This window comes from Sturnus vulgaris, chromosome Z (genome assembly GCF_052056855.1).
Source record: "Sturnus vulgaris isolate bStuVul1 chromosome Z, bStuVul1.hap1, whole genome shotgun sequence".
Lineage (NCBI taxonomy): Eukaryota > Metazoa > Chordata > Aves > Passeriformes > Sturnidae > Sturnus > Sturnus vulgaris.
Genome location: NC_142283.1, coordinates 38,047,488 through 38,066,871, shown reverse-complemented (window position 1 = coordinate 38,066,871; position 19,384 = coordinate 38,047,488). Strand labels below are relative to the sequence as shown.

Below are 19,384 nucleotides of genomic sequence, written 5' to 3'. Positions count from 1 at the left end.
AAGACAAGAGTTTTTAACACAACTTGCACCCCAGCCTCCAGCTTGAAGCATAATGTTCATTCCTCATATTCTAGAGTGCAAAATAACACTGTAACTAGAGGTAGAAGACAAGAATCATTCGACATTATCCACCCTTGATCTTTACACAAAATTCCCATGACATCCATAGAACTTCCACAGCTGTACAAACTAGAATAAGGTCCATGGCAAACACAGCTTTCAGGATTTGCTCTACAATAAATATCACAAGCAAAAGAGAGACAGCAAATGTTAACTCTTTATTTGTTTTGAACATATAAAGGTTATATGAAACAATTGAAACTATTTTTATTTATGAAACAATTCTTTTAGAGCCATCTTGTGGGGAAAATAAGCAATTTAAAACAATACATGTACTTTAATAGCTTTTCTACCAAAAAGATATTAAAAGTATTCAGTATGACATCTAGTACTCTTAAAAAAATAAATGTCTCAGGCACACTGTAAACTTTATACAACATTGTTTAATCCCCTAGAACATGAATGAAGTGCCTTTATGAACAACCACATGTTAAAAGATTAGTTCTAGATAGAAAAAATATATATCATTATTTTAAAGATGCTATTTTTCTGAAGAATATTTTTAGACCAGATTTTATTCTAACTCCACCCAACTATAGTCCACCAAAAAAAGCACAAAAACCCAGAGAAGCTAAGCCTTCTTTCAGAGCCATCTTGAGTAAATTGGAGAGAATTATTCAATCTAACTAAACTGGGGATAAAACAAAGCAAAATAAATCTAAACATATTAACAGATTTAGCACTCAAACCTGAAAAGTTTTCATTATTAAACAACCTTAGCATTTCCAATTTAAAGCTTTGGTAATATTCCCAAGTTCTGAAGGAGTTTACACTAGTTGTTTATAAAGAACTCATTACACAACAGTCTTCTGTTTGTATTCACTTAAGTAAAGCCTTGGGCAGTCAACTTCAGTATAATCAAAAGTCATGATGCAGACTTCAGCTACCTAGGGCAATCAAATATCAGCTCTGCTTGATTTATGTGTCTTATCTATGAAGCAAAGTGCTTAAATTTTATCCTAGAGAACAGAAGCACACATATAGAGTCACATATCCTACTCAGTTTTAATGTATGCCCTAATAAAATATTTCATTTATATAGAACATTAAAGTGTATCACATCACATTTATCCAATAAGTGATTATCTTCTATTATTACAGAAGTAAAACAGGACATCACAGAATGCTTGCAAAGCACATAATCAAGAGGCGTCAGAGAAATATGCATTTTTTTGATCTGTTACAATCAGTGTATAGTATGGACTAGCAGGAACCTCTGTTAATTTTTTTTTTTAGATGAAGAAATTTGACAACAAAAGGGTCCTATGGTACCAGAAACCTCTGACAGCTGTAACTAAATAGAACACACTGGCACCCAGACATACAACCAGACAATTTTGCTAAGGCAAGCACAAGTATGTCAATTTTTTATTTTTACACTCCTATCAGACTTTGAGCAAAAGAAGATGTACATGTGCGCTTATAGCTTTCATTCCTGTAAAGAGGACATGAGATCTGCTTCCTCCATGCCTGCTTTAAACTTTGGAAAGGAGCCCTGACTCAGGGGCACTTGCCTTAATGAGATTTTGAATTTCCTTGAATTTTGGATGTTCTTTATCGGCTACCAGCTGCAGCAATATCGCTTCGCTAGTAGTAACTATAATTCCAGTACGTGCAAGACGCTGAAAAATAAAAGAGCAGAGAGAAAATCATGTAAGATTTTTGCAAATGTGAATGAGTGAATTTTGAAAGAAAATATAGATAGCATTTTTAAAAACATCTCCTATTAACAAAAGTACTGTGAATTCCATTCCAGCATGTCCAGCATTCCATTCCATTATACCACAGTGGTATAATTTATAGAGCTAGGATGAAAACTGACTGGGTTTAGACTTTCCTATGGCAAAAGGCTGCCCTGGAGTACAAATAAGGCTTTCTACTTGAACTGGATTCTTTCCCCAAGTCAGATTTAATAGGCAGCAGCCCCACACATCTTAATAACAACCCTTTCCCCTTGCGTAAACCAGAGGACAGCTTTCTTCACTCTCATGCAGATGAAAGGCCTGGGGGAAAATAAAATAGCGAGGTCCAACCTAACAGCATTAAGCAAGAAATTGTAACAATTTCTTTTTCAGCCCTTGTTATGTACCACTACTTCAGCTTTTGGACTACAGACCACACTAGTAGCAATAATCTCTGGAGAAAGAAGGAAAATCTCTTTTACAGACATTATAAATCATACTGGAACAACAACAGCTCTTTTTAAATGATGTTTCATTATAGACAGTAATTCCAGAATCAGTTCTCACAGGCTACAGGATAAAATGTACAGCTACAGGGAATGCAAAACCAAAAGAGATATGTTAGATCTTAAGTGTGCAACTCAACACATAGCCCAAGGCACAGGACTTATTGTAAAGTTACAGGACTTTTAAAACTGTGGCTGTTGCTTATATAGCCAAGTTACCGTCAGCAAAGGCTGACCAACCCTTCCCCCCCATCATCTTCCCAGCCATCATACAAATGCTTTGGCAGTAAAACTCTTCAAAGAGTCAGCTTTCCCTCCCTCATCCTTTACTCAGCTGCATGCTCCACCAAATCTAATGGGATTCTGAATGAGCTAAGGGAGGGAAAGTGGCAGAGGAATACAGACATGTACATGCAGGTTTCAATTGTAATCATTAAAGCAAAGAGAAGCTCCCAACTTTCTAGCTGTTCAATTACAAAGCAACTGATGGGTGAAAGTTACTAAGTAGTAAACTAACTAAAGTTACTAACTAGTAAAGTATACGTAACTACAGTCTACATAACAACAAACTAACAAGATCGGATTTACTGAAGTCAATGCTTCCTGCTTGCCATTATAACAACAAGCCTCACAATATTCTTAAGCTGAAATAAAGCAGCTACCTTCCTCAGCTCTCCTACTCTGTACAACTATATTTTTTAAACCTCACACACATACGGAAAAGAAGAAACATTGGAAAATTAATACGAAATATTATGGCAATGTCTTCAACATGAGCCTCTCCAAGAATACAAAGGTTTTGGTTTTAACTAGTATGGATAAGAAAAAGTCTAGACCCTTAAAAAATCATAGCCTTTAGTGAAATGTTGATTGAAAAGAGAGAACATCTTCTCTTTAAAAGCAAAACATACCATAATATGTCCAAAGAGCCTGGCATTGCCTTACACTTTTTCTAGGATGAGATATAATTTTTACAGATTTCAAATTAGCAGAATTTAAGAGATGCATTTCCTAAGTATACAGGATGATCCAAGGAAATCACAAGTTTTCTTAGAATGCTGTCTTTGAGAAGAAGGAAAGTATTGACAGTATGTTGCATCACTGCATCACAGTATGTTGCTGAAACAAGTAGAAAAGACAGAAAAGACAGAAAAGAACAGAAAAGAAATCCAGCAGGAACAGACTAAGGTGTCTTAATCTGAGACCAAGCACTGACATAAGACATCTTCATCAGACAGGGCAGAGATTGAGAATAGTCACAACCTTGAACTATTGGGCTGAGCTATTTCATCAATGAAAATTTCGATTTTTTTTTTTTTTTGTTTGTTTGTTTCTGAGGATTTTTTTAACTGCAAGTTGTTGCCTGCTGTCGTTTTTAAGCACACAACAAAAGTGGAGACAAACTGTTATCTAAGCAGACATGAAAGCTTTTGTTATCAATTAAGTCAAATTGCACTTCCTAGTACACCTGCTCAGATATTTGCATATTCATTACCAGCACAATCAAAACACATGCTATGTGATGGGAAATGTGGAGAACTGAAGGAGCAGGTGGGACCAGATAGGAGTTATTTGGGGTTGCTGAGGAAGCTAGTTGTTATCACTGCAAGGTTACTCTTCATTATTCTTGAAAGGTCACTGTGAATAGAGAAGGACTGTGTTATCGTGAAAATGCAAATGTTACACTCATCTTCCCAGAAAGGCAAGGAAAAGGGTCCAGGAGCCCTGGTCAATAAAACTCACCTCAGCTCACCAGCTTGCATAAATTTCTACAAGACACAATGTCAAGACTCACTCATTAAAAGAATGTGACTAGGAACTGTGAGCTCTATGGTGAAACTAAAGCAGGTATGTTTGGTATGTTGCCCACTTCCCTAAGAAATGTAACACCACAGTCAATCAGGATTAAGGACATGTCCAGGACACATCCTTTTCTCCTGGCCTCCTCCTCCCAAGCATGCCCATGTCTTGCTTGCTCTAGCCCACATCCCTCAGTAGCTTTTTAAGTGAGGCTCTGTAAAACAAGAAGAGGATAATATTGGTATGTGCTGCCATGTGCAGCAGAGAAGGTGCTACTGCTGGCTCAACACCACACAGCAAGTGTTGGTTTAATCATATTTAATCATGTCATCGGTAATTACTGATGACATAAGGGACCACAGCAAAATGCTTTCTTTTGCTTACAGAGAAAGCGTTGCAAAGGTACCAAAAAGCTACCTAAAACTTAAAAATTTACAGCTTTTGCAAGCAATCACACCTTTTCGACTAGAAAGTAAAGCAAAGCTAGCTAGACACTGTTTTAACATTCATTACACTGGCCCAGTTTCTATGCTTACACAGTGTAAGTGATAAATGTACTAAAACATGCATAATAAGGCAAACAGATTTCACGTTTTCTGTATTTGTTTTGTCTCTTACTGCTGCTGCACCACATTGATTTGGGAAGCCCATGACTTCAGTCACTCCTGCATTCTATGTGTGTCCCTATACTCTATGTGACAGCTGACATTAGGTTTCCACTTAATCAAAGTCACGGGTTTCATCAATCGCTGTATGCTGGGGATTTCTCTTTAGCCTTTAAGAAATTAAGTCTTCTCAAAATCTGTGAAAAAGTATAACATGCTGTGGTTATTATTAGTTTCTACTTCAAATAATTGTTAGGGCCTGAGGCAAAAATTGCAATACTTAATACATATATCAGGTTTTGACTTTCAACAGTAATGCCTGTAGGCAAGATAAGAGTACATCATCAAAAAATCATTTGCATGAATTTGCTACCACATAGTTGTACGTGCTTTTAAATCCTCTTGTTACATTTATCTCCATTTTCTCAACATTTAGTTTGACTAAGCTCCTAAAAGCAGGGGGGAAGGGAATCTTTACTATAACCAGTGTCTTGCAATTAAGCTTTATCTTACACTGATGAGGAAAAGCAGAAGGAGGGACAGATATACAAGGAGATTTGAACAGGATCACATACTGTATTTTATTGCACTTCAAGAATTTCAACACCTGAATAAATACTCTTTGTAACAACAAAGCCAAAAGCTTTATAGCACTTTTACTCTGCTGTAGAAATAACACTGCATAAAGGGATATACTAAAATGGCAATGTTTATACTGAGTAATCTATACTGTATGAAACAATCACTTTTAAATTCCAAACATCCCAAACTGGGTTAGGCATATTAAATCATAATTTAAGGAGGAAAAAATAGGCAGTACTTTTTCTCAATTTTCTGTGCTATTTTAAGAATCAGAGCACTCACCTCTTTTCAAATCTATCCTTATCCGCTGCTTTGTCCATAGAAATTCCTTGTTAGCTTACAGTAAGCAGAGAATTTAACATACCAACCCAAGGTGAAGAAAGCCTTGACTAAGAAACTTACCTCAAGAGCAAACATTCTGTCCATCATACTTCTTGACGAGGTGGCATCAGCTACAATATGAACTTCCAGACCTCTGCCAATTAATTCCAATGCTGTTTGCTGGATACAGACATGAGTCTACAGGGGAGAAATCAAAGGGAAAAAAGCCACCATTACAAAATGGAAGTAACACAATCACAAATTAGAGTTCATAATTAATAAGAGTTCAAATACTTATTTTTTTACCCCTGTTAGTACTAGGGAACTCAATATGCATTTTAAATGCCAGTTAAGATTGAGACAAGTAGCTGCAGTTTACAAGTATCTCATCTCAAATTTTATTGAGATAATATTAAAGACAACACCAAAAAAAATTAATTCTGTAGAGGATATCTAAGCTCTAAGTAATATAAATTGATTTTTTTTTTAAATTACAGAAAGTGATGCCCTCTTTGAGGGTCTATACACATTACCATAACCAGTATCAGAATGGCAAGGCACTTACTTCTACTCCAAAGAGGACAATACTCCGGACGCCAGGGATCTCTGCTAATGCTGCTTCAACTTCTGGCAACACCATTGAAAATTTTGTCTTGGGAAGCACAAGTTTAGCTCCTGTTAAATCAATTTCTTGTACAGTGCTGCCAAGACCTTTGGGATACTGTTCAGTTACAATGACAGGAATTCCCAAGAGCCGTGCACCTTGTAGCTGTAAGAGGACAGAGAGAAAAACATTTTAAAAAACCCAACTATAATAACAAAGACATTGATATTACCTAATAGTAAGTAATCATTAGACTGTAGGTAAAATAATAGTTTACAATGAGCGATCAAAACTCACTACAAGAAAAGAAAAGCAGACATACCAATCGTTGGCCCACGCTGATGATATCGCCAAAGTATTTGATGGCAGGCCGGAATCGTTCTTGCATATCACAACAGAAGAAAACAGTGCTTGAGGGTGTCAGGTTGCCCAAAGTAGTAATCTGAAAAAATAAATAAAGGTAACGTTTTCCATGGCATCCTTTCAGATGGTATAGTCATCAATATGTAATCAGGATTTTATTAGGTGGGAAGCACAAGTCAATATAAATGTACATAGAAATTTCTGATCTCTGAAGGGGGCAGAAGAACACATTGCCTAAATTATAGCAAAAAAAAAAAAAAAAAAAAGGAAAAGTACCAAAAGCAAAATAACATTCTTCAAATTAACTTTTAAATCCACAAGTCTTGGAACTGATACAGACTCAGGATAAATTACAGTTTAAAAAATTCAGACTTCCACTTGCTTTCAAATATTGTATGTACACATATTTCCAATACTTCCATTGTGTAGTCAATTTGATTTGTCTATGACATCTTTTAGCACAAGTCTGATGAAAGTCCAAAGGCTAGAATGAAAGCAGACTGTAAATATTAGAAATCAAACTGAATACATTTTAACAATAAAAGTAATCTCCTAGAGTTTTCCTCATACAAGCTACCAAATGAGGTAGAAGGGAGGGGATAAGAAAAATACCTAATTTTCTTACACTTCGAAAGAGTGCTTTGTATTTTTATAAATTACTTGCACCACCTGTAGAATCAAACTATAGGGTTTCAGATGGAAGCTACAGGGAAAGAAAAGAGCTACATTCTATCATTTAGTTGTAAGGCAACTCAAGAGAAATTGCATCCATTCAGGAGCTTTTCAGCAGACAGATAAATCGAATTGAATAAAAAACTTCTGGGGAAGTACCCATTAATTATATACACTTCATTTTCTGCAATCTTGTAATGTTTTAAACTGAAACAAAATTACAAAATCTGTAAAAGAATGTATTTCAGAAGAGTGCAGATGTATTGGGTTTACGTGACAAGGTTTGGGAGTGAAGGGAAGCTGCAGGGCTGGCTTCTGTGAAATGCCAGAAACAGCCTCATGTCAAGAGAGCGCCAATGCCAGCTGAATCCAAGACAGATCTGCTGTGATGCTGGTGATAACTCGTATTTAAGAAATGGTAAAAAAACCCACTGTCCAACAGCAGCTGTGAGAGGAGGGTGGGAATATGTGGAAGAAACAGCCCTGCAGACACCAAGGCAGTGCAGAAGGAGGGGCAGGAGGTGCTGGAGCAGAGATTCCTCTGCAGCTCCTGGTGCAGACCTTGGTGAAGCAGCTGTGCCTCTGCAGCCCATGGGGCTCCACAGCAGAACAGAAATCCACCTACAGTCCATGGAGAACCCCACAGCAGAGCCTTGAAGAAGCCCTGCAATATGTCTTAAAGAAGGCTGTGACTCTGAAAGGCCACGCTGAAGCAGGCTCCTAACAAGATCTGTGACTCTCCAGAGAAGAGCCCATTCTGGAGTGTGTTCAGGAAGGACTGCAGCATGTGGGAAGGAAGCACATTTGGGAGACAGTATGTCTCCCACAGGAGGCTCCCCACTCTGGAGCAAGGGAAGAGTGTGAGAAGAATGAGCAGCAGAGGTGAAGTTTCATGAACTGAGCACAAACCCCATTCCCCATCCCTCTGTGCTGCTTGTAGGGAGGATGTAAAGAACATGGAAGTAGAGTTAAACCTGTGAAGAATGGAGGGATGGGGAAGAGGTATTTTTACATTTGCTCTTATTTCTGATTATTCTACTCGGTTATTAATCAGCACTATATTAAACTAATTTCCCCAAGTCTGTTTTGTCTGTGATGGCAATTGGCAAGTTTTTTTGGCAGATCCCTCTCTGTCCTTACCTTGATGCGTGAACTTCTTTGTCATATTTTCTCCCCTCTGTCCTATTAAGTGATGGAGCAGTTTGGTGGGCACCTGGTGGCCAACCAAGGTCAACTCACCACAAAGAAATTGGGAATTGATAAAGATCAGTGCCAAAACTTTTACTGATTCACCACATATCTCCAGAGTAAAATGCTGTTGATCTCAATTCCCAAAGCCATGTTTAATAATGGCCATGCTTAAACATATGCCTGTTCAAATAGCTTGGAAATTACTTGTATGCTAACAATTGTAAATGCTAAATTCCCTCAGTTCTCAGATTCATTATATCACTACTGCCAAAGCAGCAGCCATTCATAAAAGTGGTTCCTTCAGTCCTTGTGAGCCAAACAGCAACACCATTAATACAAGCAGTTACAGAGGCAAATGGAATAACAATCACAGTGCAGATGATGTAACACTGGGTTCAATGACACCACAGGAAGACAGAAGAGCATCACAACAGCCATTAGGCAAATCTTTTTCACCAGGAAGATACAGTTGCACTGGAAAAGGTTACCACAGATGTGAGATCTCCATCCTTGGAGATTTTCAGGATTCAGCAATGCAGCAGCTGATTTGATCAAGGGGTTAGGGAAGGCAGCCTCTAGACATTTTTCCCAGATAACACTTCTGCAACTCTACACCAGGTAATGAATGATGACTGGAACCAAGAATGATTGGACAAAAAATTAAATAACTTCCTTGTTCTTGAGTACCATCCATCTACATGCCTGAATAATGCAAAAAGCAGTTGGCAGGCAGTATTAATGCACAATTCAACACGCAGGGAGCACCTACTGTGACCCATTCCAGCTCTGCCACGTCTACCATACAGAAGTCAATCACGACATTTAACTTTACTACCATTCAGCAACAAAAATGGAATTACTGGAATAAACAATATTTGTAAATGTGGTTCCCACTCATGAAATGCGTAATTTTGTCTTAACATTTATATGACAAACAAAGACTATTACTGTCTCCTTTAAATCTTTCCATCACTTTCAAAGCTCTGTCAGGGGAGGTTTAGGTTGGATATTAGGAAGGATTTTTATTACAGAAAGGGTGATTAGATATTAGAATGGGCTGCCCAGGGAGGCGGTGGAGTCGCTGTCGCTGAAGCAAAGACTGGAGTAGCACTTGGTGGCATGATTTAATTGACATGGCAGTAGTCAGTCATAGGCTGGACTTGATCTCAGAGGTCTTTTACAGTTTAATTGATTCTGTAATTCTGTAATTTTTTAACATCTTTCTGAACTACCACAAACCATCATGGACTGTAGAATGACCTGTGTGAAGTTAATCTACTGCCTTGGTATGCACCTTCCTCCGCCAGTGGAGTAGATGGCACTGCCATCCTTAGCAAAGGAACAAACATGAATACACTAGGAAAGTCTTCAGGAAGTTGCATAGTCTGTCCTACAGAAGGACCAAACAAACACGAATAGTCTTTGCAGATAACCATATGGTCTGACCCATCAGCAGCAGAACTCCTATAAAACCCATCCCACAGCTCTGTTACTGTTTCCTTTCAGTGTTTTCTCACCCAAGCTCCTTTGCTGACATTTAAGAGTGTTATTTCCAGTTAGGTCCAGGGTGAATTTGAAACAAAGAAGAGTTACCATCCTCCTTCACATGGATAACCATGTGCAAAACTAATTATCAAATCTCAAGACTCAGACCTTTAGGTCTCCCTTTAGGCCTTCCCCTCCCCCTCCTTATTCTAAAACATATCTAATGCTTTTAGTATTTCTTCCTACAACTCAAATTATTTTCACGGTACTCCCTGGGGTAGTTTTCAAATTGCAGTCTGGAATGAGGCACTCAATGCTACTATCACAGCAGTGTTTCTCTGCCCATACTACTTCACTGCTCTAGCAGGGCCTCAAATATCAGCCAATTCACAGCCCTTCCAGGCCCTGTTTACTTTGTACTTTCCAGTACAATATTTGCTCTTTTCATAATTCATGGATACTTGAGGTGCATTTTAAACTTACAAATCATCCCCTGAACTCTCCCTCATCATCTATTTGTGTGGCTGATTATTTCTACATTGCTACTTCCATTTTGAAGTGCATCTTATCGCACTGTGTTTCTCCAACTTCCAGGTATTTCTCCTGAAATACCTGAAGTCTGCTTTTTTAGATGCCTGCAGTTCCTTCCAGCCTGAGATCTTCTGCAAAAACAGTATTTGCCCCAGCTTTCATCAAGGACAAGGACAACAGAATCATTAAAAACAGTGGATTTGGAAGCCATCTTATAGACCACAATGCAATTTTATTCTGATTTGACAGTGAAGCGCAGAGCAAAACTGACTGCCTTTCCAGGCAGGGAGTATCCTTTTTATAGACTTCTACTGAATCTCATATATTTATGTCAAAAAGCACAGGGAGCTGGAGCAAAAGCACTATATGTGCTCTTCTTTATTGTCAAGTTGGTTTCAAATGATTTAATTTATGCCTTCAGATTCATACCAGCAGCCCTCTAAAATAAAGTTGTGTCAACTGCATATTTGCTATATAAAAGCTTTTACAAAACCTAACACAAATAATTCATATATTGATTTTCATATTTATTTCTGATTAACTTGCAGTTTGAATTGTGGCAGAGCAAGATGAAATTGAAAGAAATAGATGCTAAGATTAAAGAGTCAACACTTGCTTGTGTTACCTGGAAGAGCAGATGTGAGAAGGACAGAGAGCAAAAGAAAGCAGTTTGAAATTAAGTTTCATAAATAGTAGCTAACACAGCCCATAAATAAATTCATGTAAGTATTTGTTATGTATAAAGGAAAGGTTTAGTTTACTAGTTTTGTGTGCCATGTAAATCCTCCTACTCATTTGCTTTCAATGCCATCCTCCCCTTCTACAAGGAGGCTGTGTCACGGTCACGATACACCTCCACATCTCCAGACAGTGAAAATCACCCAGACCTCTCTAGAGCCACATCCCAAAGAGCTGGGGTGAGGGCAAAACTACACCTAAGCATCAAACCTGGGCTTACACATCAACATCTGTTTGATTTCACTGCAGAAAGAGGCAAGCTGGGCAAGGATTGTGAGCCATTGCAGCCACACAGTACCTGCCTGAATCCATCCTGCATGTAAAATCTACTCAGCCACAGTTAACATTGAACAACTTGAACTCAAAATAAGTCCATCAAGAAACAAAAACAACCCATCAAAACCCAAATGAAGTTCCCCTCAACAGTACATAAGCATTTCCATCTGTTGCACTTCATTTCTCTTAGTTAGGATTTTCTGTCCTTCAGCTGAAGGTTACCCACAGCACAACCAGAATAGGTACATCAAATGGCCACGTAACCTGATGCAGCCCTTTTACTCAGCTAAAGAAGTCATCCTAGGACCTTGTCCAGACCAGGATTTAAAGGTATGCTGTCACAAGTTAGATACAGTTTTAAATCCTACTCTAGAAAAGACCTAGGTGGGAGAGGTGATTTTTCATATCTATACCATCTCTGCTAATTATTATTAATCAGACAAAATGTGATTGTGATGAAGTAGTATAATTACAGGTTCAGCTATACAAAAATATTCACATATAATGGCTTTTAATCTGTACTTTTCCTGTTCCAAGTCCAAATCATGATATATACAAAATGAAATTTCCTCACAGTATTTGTAACTAACAAGAAACTGGAAACAAAGAAATAACCCCAAATAACATCACTAGTGACTTCTTAAATCTCATGTCAAGGTCACCTACTAAAAGGGCAGACTGGGGATGTTGCAACCGTGGTATTTCAAGAATGGAATAGAAGAGACGACAACAAAAAGAAGCTACCACCTTTTCTTCTGTGTTTCTAAAAGGAAACCCATGTACTTTGCTGTCTAGCTTTCAAATGAAAAAAATGGAATAAATTTAGTTTGATATATTTCAAGAGAAAAATAGGTTATAAGTGTTTCAATTTAGAAACATAAATATTTACCTTATGCTAAGCCAATGTACAGCCTTTTACATGTAATTCAGCATTTAAAAAGAACAGATTTAGTTTAAAAAGCCACATGACGTACATATAGTTAATGTAGTACAAAAGTCGTCAGCAAAATTTAAAATTACTAAAATGCTTGCTGAAGAGTAAAGAAAAATGAACAAACAAGGAGACTGGATTTGAGGAGAAAAAAATCCTCTTTCAGTATTTTCAGCCCTTTTTTCCCCTTCTTTAAGGTTCCACATACTGCTTTTTAAAAAGCTTATTTATTTAGGAATGTACTAACGTATCAAAATTTATTGCACCCTAAAACCCCCAAGTAACACCCCTGCAATTTGTGTTTTGGCCTTTCTTGGTCTTCAGAAAATGGACTTGGGTTCCTGAGTTACTGTTAGTTTTAGTTCCAGACTAGCAAAGCATCCAAGACTATCCAAGCCATATCAGATATGCACAATAAGACAAAAGTCTGTGTATTAATTATTTTATTTACCTTATCATTCAGAAACAGTTGAATATCATTCTGCAAGTAGTTTTTTTCAAGAAAGATATGCCTGAGACACCAACCTGTCTCAAAAACCATCCTGAAATAGATGTGCTTTACCCAATGATGTCAGCAATAATTTTATCCTTTCAGCTTCAGTATCTTAAGGTTTACCAGTTTGCAAATACAGAGCACAAGTCCTCCTGAGAAGAAGTCACCTTGAAGTTATGACAGCAACTGTGAAATAGTCTCTCTTGGTTATATATTTGAAAGCTGCCTAAACTCCTCTATTACACAAGTGTAATGTGCACGTCACCGCCTTTTCTTTGGAAATCGCCGAAGTCTTTTTCCTTACTTCTCTCTTCCAAAGGCAGCTACAACACTACAGGAAAACACAATAATTTTTGTAGCACTCTTTAACTTTATTTAGAGGTGATAAAAGTGGTCCTGCATGCCCTCATCCAAACTATAAATATTATAGTCTTCTGTTAAAAGACTTTTTTGAAAGACTTAAAATATATGAAAAGCAGATGCAATTCCTCAGTTGGGAGTAGCATGAGGAAATGTCCTTCTTCACTGCATGTTTGTGGTTGAGGAGATTCGAGTTGAGGAGAGGCAGCCAGGCAGAACATCACAGCGTAGTGCATCCCACCAGCCTGCCTGACACTGCATGGCCATCAAAAACTTAAGTGACTGCTTCCTGTCAGGACTTCCAAACCAATGTACATATATATGAGGATGGTGCAGAGGCAGAAAACAACCAGACAGCAAATATCTCTGTACAGGTCAAGCCTTGAACTGAGTTCATGGACTGGCTTTCCAAGGACAGCATATGGCAATTTCTCCATGAGATTAGTGTCCTTCTCAGCTGCAGGGACAATAAATTGAAACAGCCCAGTCAAACATCATTTGATGCTGACATTTCGTGAGCTATTGTATCAAAAGGCATCCTTCTAGACAGGCCTGTGCAGGAATCAAAATGGAAGGATAACATTGCAGAGATTATGGGCCCTAGGTGCCTTAAAGGTTAAAATGCTACCTCCAACTAAATGCATACATAGACTTCATAAAACATGCACATAAAAACACTGAAATTATTGTCTAGGGATACAGTTGCTAGCATCTCTGAATTTTAATTTCAAACCAGAAATATCTTTCTAAATATGCAAGTCTAATCACATCAGCAAGCAAAAGATGTCCCTGTTGAAACATACATCCAAAACAGTGATTCAACTGACTATGCCACACACAGAGTTGACAAATCAATGTTGTGTGTAACTGCAGATAAAACATCAGGGAGAGAGGGAGGAAGGGAAGAAAGGTGGGAGGGATAGAAAAAAGGGCATATAAGAGTGACAACGCCTGAATGAAAACACAGAAAGTATAATATTCCCATCACTAAGTCCTAAAGGTCTTAAAAAGCACAGCTGTGTCTGTATCATGCCAAATGTTTCTCAAATAAGTGATCTCTGAGCACCTGTGCCTGGCTTAAGGCAAACTGACTGACATCATTGTGATGTCTCAGTTGAAACATCTTCAGCTCTTTCACAGCTGCTGAAACATATCAAGGAATAACCCACAAATACCATCCTTTACGTATCAACAGCTGCAATTGTCACAGAACTGCAACAGTATTGGTGTAAGTAGGCAATGAAATAGACAACAATGCATAAAATACTGGTTCATCCTGAATCCCCGCAGTCAAAGCTGTCTACTGCATTTGCACCCTGGGAGTGATGCATCCTTCCCTGTCTCAATACTGATCTTTATTCCAAGACCTATGTCCTGCTACAAATGCTCGAGCTGCATTTACAGTTTCAGTGCAGAAGGCATCTGCAAGGGAGTCTTTTCAGAGTAGCGATCTGCTACAAATCAGAACCAAAATTCTGACCTGCAACACTGTCATATGCCCAGAACGCACAAATTCTGTTTTTAAAATCCTGGCTTTAATTAACACCCATATACTAACTCTTTTTGCAAGTTGGAAAGCCTATTCTTTTCCAGTTTTTCTGATTGGGCCCCCATAAATTCTGTTTACAACACAGAAACAGAAAAGTTTTAAACCGAATGAGTATATATGATGAGAGTTAATAATAGGTTATTAAACTAGTTTGCTCTTGTTAACCATTCTTTCCATACATGAAGTTAAGAATAAAAAAAAATATGCCAAAGGCATCTTTGATGTACAGTGTAAGCAAACTGGCCACCTTGAGAGTTAATGCATACAAGACGCTACGAGTAAGCAGAGTTTACAAACAAGATGAATTAGCCATGTCTGAAAACGTTAAGAGAAGACAAGCAATGTTGCAGCTTTTTTGATCACACTTTACCAACTTCTTAGAAATACGGGCTAGGCAAACTAAAACTTCCTAATTATGAATTTGAAAAAAAATGTTCTGAATGAAAACAGCGATGATGTGGGGTTTATTACTGGGGTGTGTTTTGGTTTGTCGGATTTTTTTAAATTGAATTCTTTGATACTGGAAAAAGGAAGAATCAGTGTATTTTGAGTGGAAGTATCACAGCACAGCTCTCAGGAATCTCTAGTGGGCATAAAAGTATCTTCATAGGAAAGCATCTGTAACTGCATCTATCTGGCAGTCTGGCTTCCTAGTTAGTGGCTACAGAACTACCAAGCTGTAAACCTGTATACCGGAAAGGGCTTTTTGAGCCAAAGAGGTCCTGACAACTACAAGGCTACTGAGCTCTGGCAGAGCCCACTTCATCGGCACCCTCTGAGTTTCCACCTCGCAGCATTACCTCCTGTTAAGGCCGGGTAGCACCAGCCGCCTGATTTAATGCAGAGCATTGATTACTTCAGCGACCTGACTTGTCTTCCCATTCACGACGCCAAGTAAGTTCTGGCCAGCTGAAGGCAAGGCCGGTTACCACACGCGTGTGGCGCAAAGCGCACCTGCCTTCCCGGCTTAGGAAACCAAAAGTTTCCACGGAGCGCCGAGCGAGCGCGGGCTGTGGGGGCTGCGCCCATGGTCCCAGCCCGCTCCTGGATCCCCCGCTTCTTCCCGACGGGGCCGGGGGCTGCAGCGGCGGGACGGGACGGGCCGGGCAGGGCCGGGCTGCCCGCCCGCCCTCACACGCACCTGTGGCGCCGCCGGCTCTCACCTGGATCTGCAGCGGGACCAGGCGCACCTTGCAGCGCTCGTTGACCAGGAAGCCCTTCGGCAGGTCGATGTACTGGCTCCACTCCTCGGCGAAGAGCTGCACCACGAACTTGCGGTGCATGTCTATCTGGTCCCCGTACAGGCTCAGGAACTTCTGGATCAGCAGCTCGTAGCCGGCGCCGTGGGGCACGCTGGAGGGCCGCGCGAAAACCGAGAAGCAGAAAAGGACGGGGACAGAGCCCCCGCCGCCCGGACCAGCGCCCGGCTCCGCCGCCGCCATCTTCAGGGACCGTCGCGCCGAGCCCCGCCAGCTCTCTGCGGTCCGCGCCGCCGCTCCTCCTCCCGCCGCCTCCTCCCCCCCGGCCGGCCGGGCGGTGCCGGCGGGCCCCAATCCCAGCTGCGGCTCCTCCTGCTCCTCCTCCCCGCCATGGGGCTCGGCCCTGCCCCGCAACCCCACGGGGTTCAGAGTGCGACTGGAGTGCCTCCGCCGGGCGGACGCGGGCTGTCTTGGGCGGGGGCATGGTGCCTTCCCTGCTCAGGCGGACGGTGAGAAGAGCAGCCCCACAAGGGCACGCCCGCCCTCGTCCGGGCGGAGAGAGCCCGTGTCTCCCGGAGAGGGGCAAAGGGACACGGCCGCTGTGGCGGCCCCGGCGGCGCCCGTCAGGGTCGCGCCCCGGGGCAGAGTAGGGCAGGGCAGGGCAGGGCGGGCTGGGGGCGGGCGAGCACCGGGCCCATCCATGGCGGGGACGGGCGCGGCCGCGTCCCGTGGAAGCTGGGAGGGAAACCTGTTGGTAGAGCCTGAAACATTCCCGGTTGCTTTGGAGGGTGATCCAGCCCTTGTCTGGATGGGCGACTGGTGGCTGAGTTCTGGCACGAGGCTTCCTTCGGAATTGCCTATTTCTGAAGAGCGGGAGGTGCCCGAGCCGCGGCTCCGAGCTTCCAGCTCCATTCACGGATGAGGGGAAGTGAGCAGGATAGAACGCAACCCCATATTTTGCTTCATGCTCTCTACCGTATTTATTTTTTTTCTCCAGGAATGACTGACAGCTGAAATTGTTGATTTTTGCCATAATTATCAGAATTTCTGTTATATTAAAGTGTACTTGGGGGGCAAGATCTGAGTAGTGTGAGATTCCCATAGAAAGAAAATATTCTCTGTTAAAAACAAGTGGATGTTTTCATGCACTATGCCAATGCAGTGGCAGCACCATCAAGGTTAATGCATGCCTGCCTGGATAAATGCCAACAAGCTGAAGCACAGAGTTGATTAGGAGGATGGAGCACCTCTCCTATGAGGAAAGGCTAAGACAATTGGGATTGTTCAGCCTGGAGAAGAGAAGACTTCAGGGTGACCTAATTGCTGCCTTCCAGTACCTGAAGGGAGCCTACAAGAAAGATGGAGAGAGACTTTTAACGAGGGCATGTTCAGACAGGGTGAAGGGGCGCAGCTTCAAACTGGAAGAGAGTAGGTTTAGATTAGGTATAAGGAAGCAATTCTTTACTGTGAGGGTGGTGAGGCACTGGAACAGGCTGCCCAGAGAAGCTGTGGATGCCCTACTCCTGGAAATGTTCAAGGCCAGGCTGAATGGATCTCTGAGCAGCCTACTCTAGTCAAAGGTGCTCGTGTTCAAAGCAGTGGGATTGGAGCTAGATGATCTTTAAGGTCCCTTCCAACTCAGGCCGTTCTATGATTCTAAGTTGTTCTCAGGTTTTACTGATACCAGAAAATTTGAGTTGTCATGTTAAATTACAGTATTATGTTTTGACTAGTTTGTTGGGTTTTTTCACCGGAAAATACACTGTTGATATGATTTGATTTTAAAATTGCAAGGATAATTAGTCTTCTGCAGTTATTTATTTACTCACTTGTGTACTCACTAGGCACTGAAGCAGCATAACTTGATTATTTTATGCACTACCCAAGAAACAAATGTGCAGTGGCACCTGCACACTGGAAAACACTGATGTTATACTGTGTCTAGGCAGAAATTACCAATATTGAGGTTTTAAAAGGATTCAATCACAAGTCTAAAATACTCTTTTTTTCTGCATTCTCTAACTGCCAGAGAATTCAGTGGTTTCATACAGAATTTCCACCTCTTTTCCAAAGGAGATACACTGAATACGTATGTTTGACACTAACTGAACACATCTCTGTGGTTAAGAAATACTTTCAAAAGAGTGAAAAGCCTGCCCAGGTGTGGTTTAAACACTTGATCCTATCCTGTGCAGGACAATATTTAGCTGGGGAAAAAAAAAATTTCACCTCTAAAAATGAGGTGTATACTTCAGAGTGTTTGGTGAATTATCTACAACTCTATTCCACCTACCAGCTGTAAAAAATGTCCAGTAGCCATGGTTGAGGGCTTATTTTAATTATTTGTCCATGCTTACTGTTCTGCTGATTTAATTTATTGATAGATAGTCATTAATGCTGTTACAGTAGAGGAATACAGGGTGAAAAATTTTATGGCCTAGTCATTAGCTGATGAATCAATTCCAGTTTTCCAAAAGAATAGGTGACAAATTAAACACACAGTGAATTATGTTTCTTTTCTGTGATTTAAACTGGTTCCTGTTTCTTAATTTATACTTTATTTTAATTGAGTGCAGTTCTAAAATTCAATATACTTTAAAACATAGCATGGGTAGTGGTTTTATGGATTGATGGTGCCTTTTAAATGGATTTCCTTTTCCCATTATGGCAAGATAGATATAGCTGTATTTAGAAAATAGGCCATAGCAGGTTCTTACCTTTCTGGAACTGCTGTCTATAATGAATACGTTTGAATAAAAATCAGATATAATGCAGAACACATATTTTAGTATGCCCACCAGATTCAAGCTTGCTTAAATAACAGAAAAAGGTTTTGCTAACAGGATTAAATGTGTGCAATGACAAGGAATTGTCAAGGCAGTACCCACATTCATCCAAAGCCTGGATGATGAGGGACTTTTCTGCTGCAGCTGACCATTGCTTCCCCTGTTGCCCCTCAGGTCAAGGACCCAGAGCAGGGGCTGGCCCTCCCTGCACAGGGGGTCTTGCAGGCAGAGGAGCACAGCTGCTCCTGCAGACACATAAAGGCAATAGCCATAGCTGCTTTCTTTACCACATGGCCCATCTATCCTTATCAAGTGACAGCTAAACTTGGCCTTGGTCTGTGTCTTATTTCTGCTTGTATCATATTGTATGGCCTTGGATCTTTTCACATTTCAGGTTCTCTCTCTTACACTGCAACTTCACAGTCAGTCTTTTCACAGATAGTTTAATCTTTAGTTTTTCTTTCTTTCCTTCTTTTTGAGTAGCCTGTGGTTGGAGAGTATTGTCCCATAGAGGAAATCACTCCTAGTGGAAGCAGATCTCAGACTATGTATTTTTCCATTCTGGCTTTGGTAATCTTAGTTATCAAGGG

General features: G+C 40.4%; 1 protein-coding gene across 1 annotated transcript; it reads right to left on the bottom strand.

Moving 5' to 3' along the window:
* Positions 1 to 259: 259 nt before the first annotated feature.
* Positions 260 to 16,330, bottom strand: ISOC1 (isochorismatase domain containing 1). The gene is made up of 5 exons (XM_014882400.2): positions 15,973 to 16,330; positions 6,543 to 6,662; positions 6,182 to 6,385; positions 5,698 to 5,814; positions 260 to 1,742 (listed from the first exon to the last, which is right to left on the bottom strand). Exons 1-5 carry the CDS (start codon positions 16,249 to 16,251, stop codon positions 1,596 to 1,598), a joined length of 867 nt encoding a protein of 288 aa, XP_014737886.1. The 5' UTR covers positions 16,252 to 16,330; the 3' UTR covers positions 260 to 1,595.
* Positions 16,331 to 19,384: the final 3,054 nt, after the last annotated feature.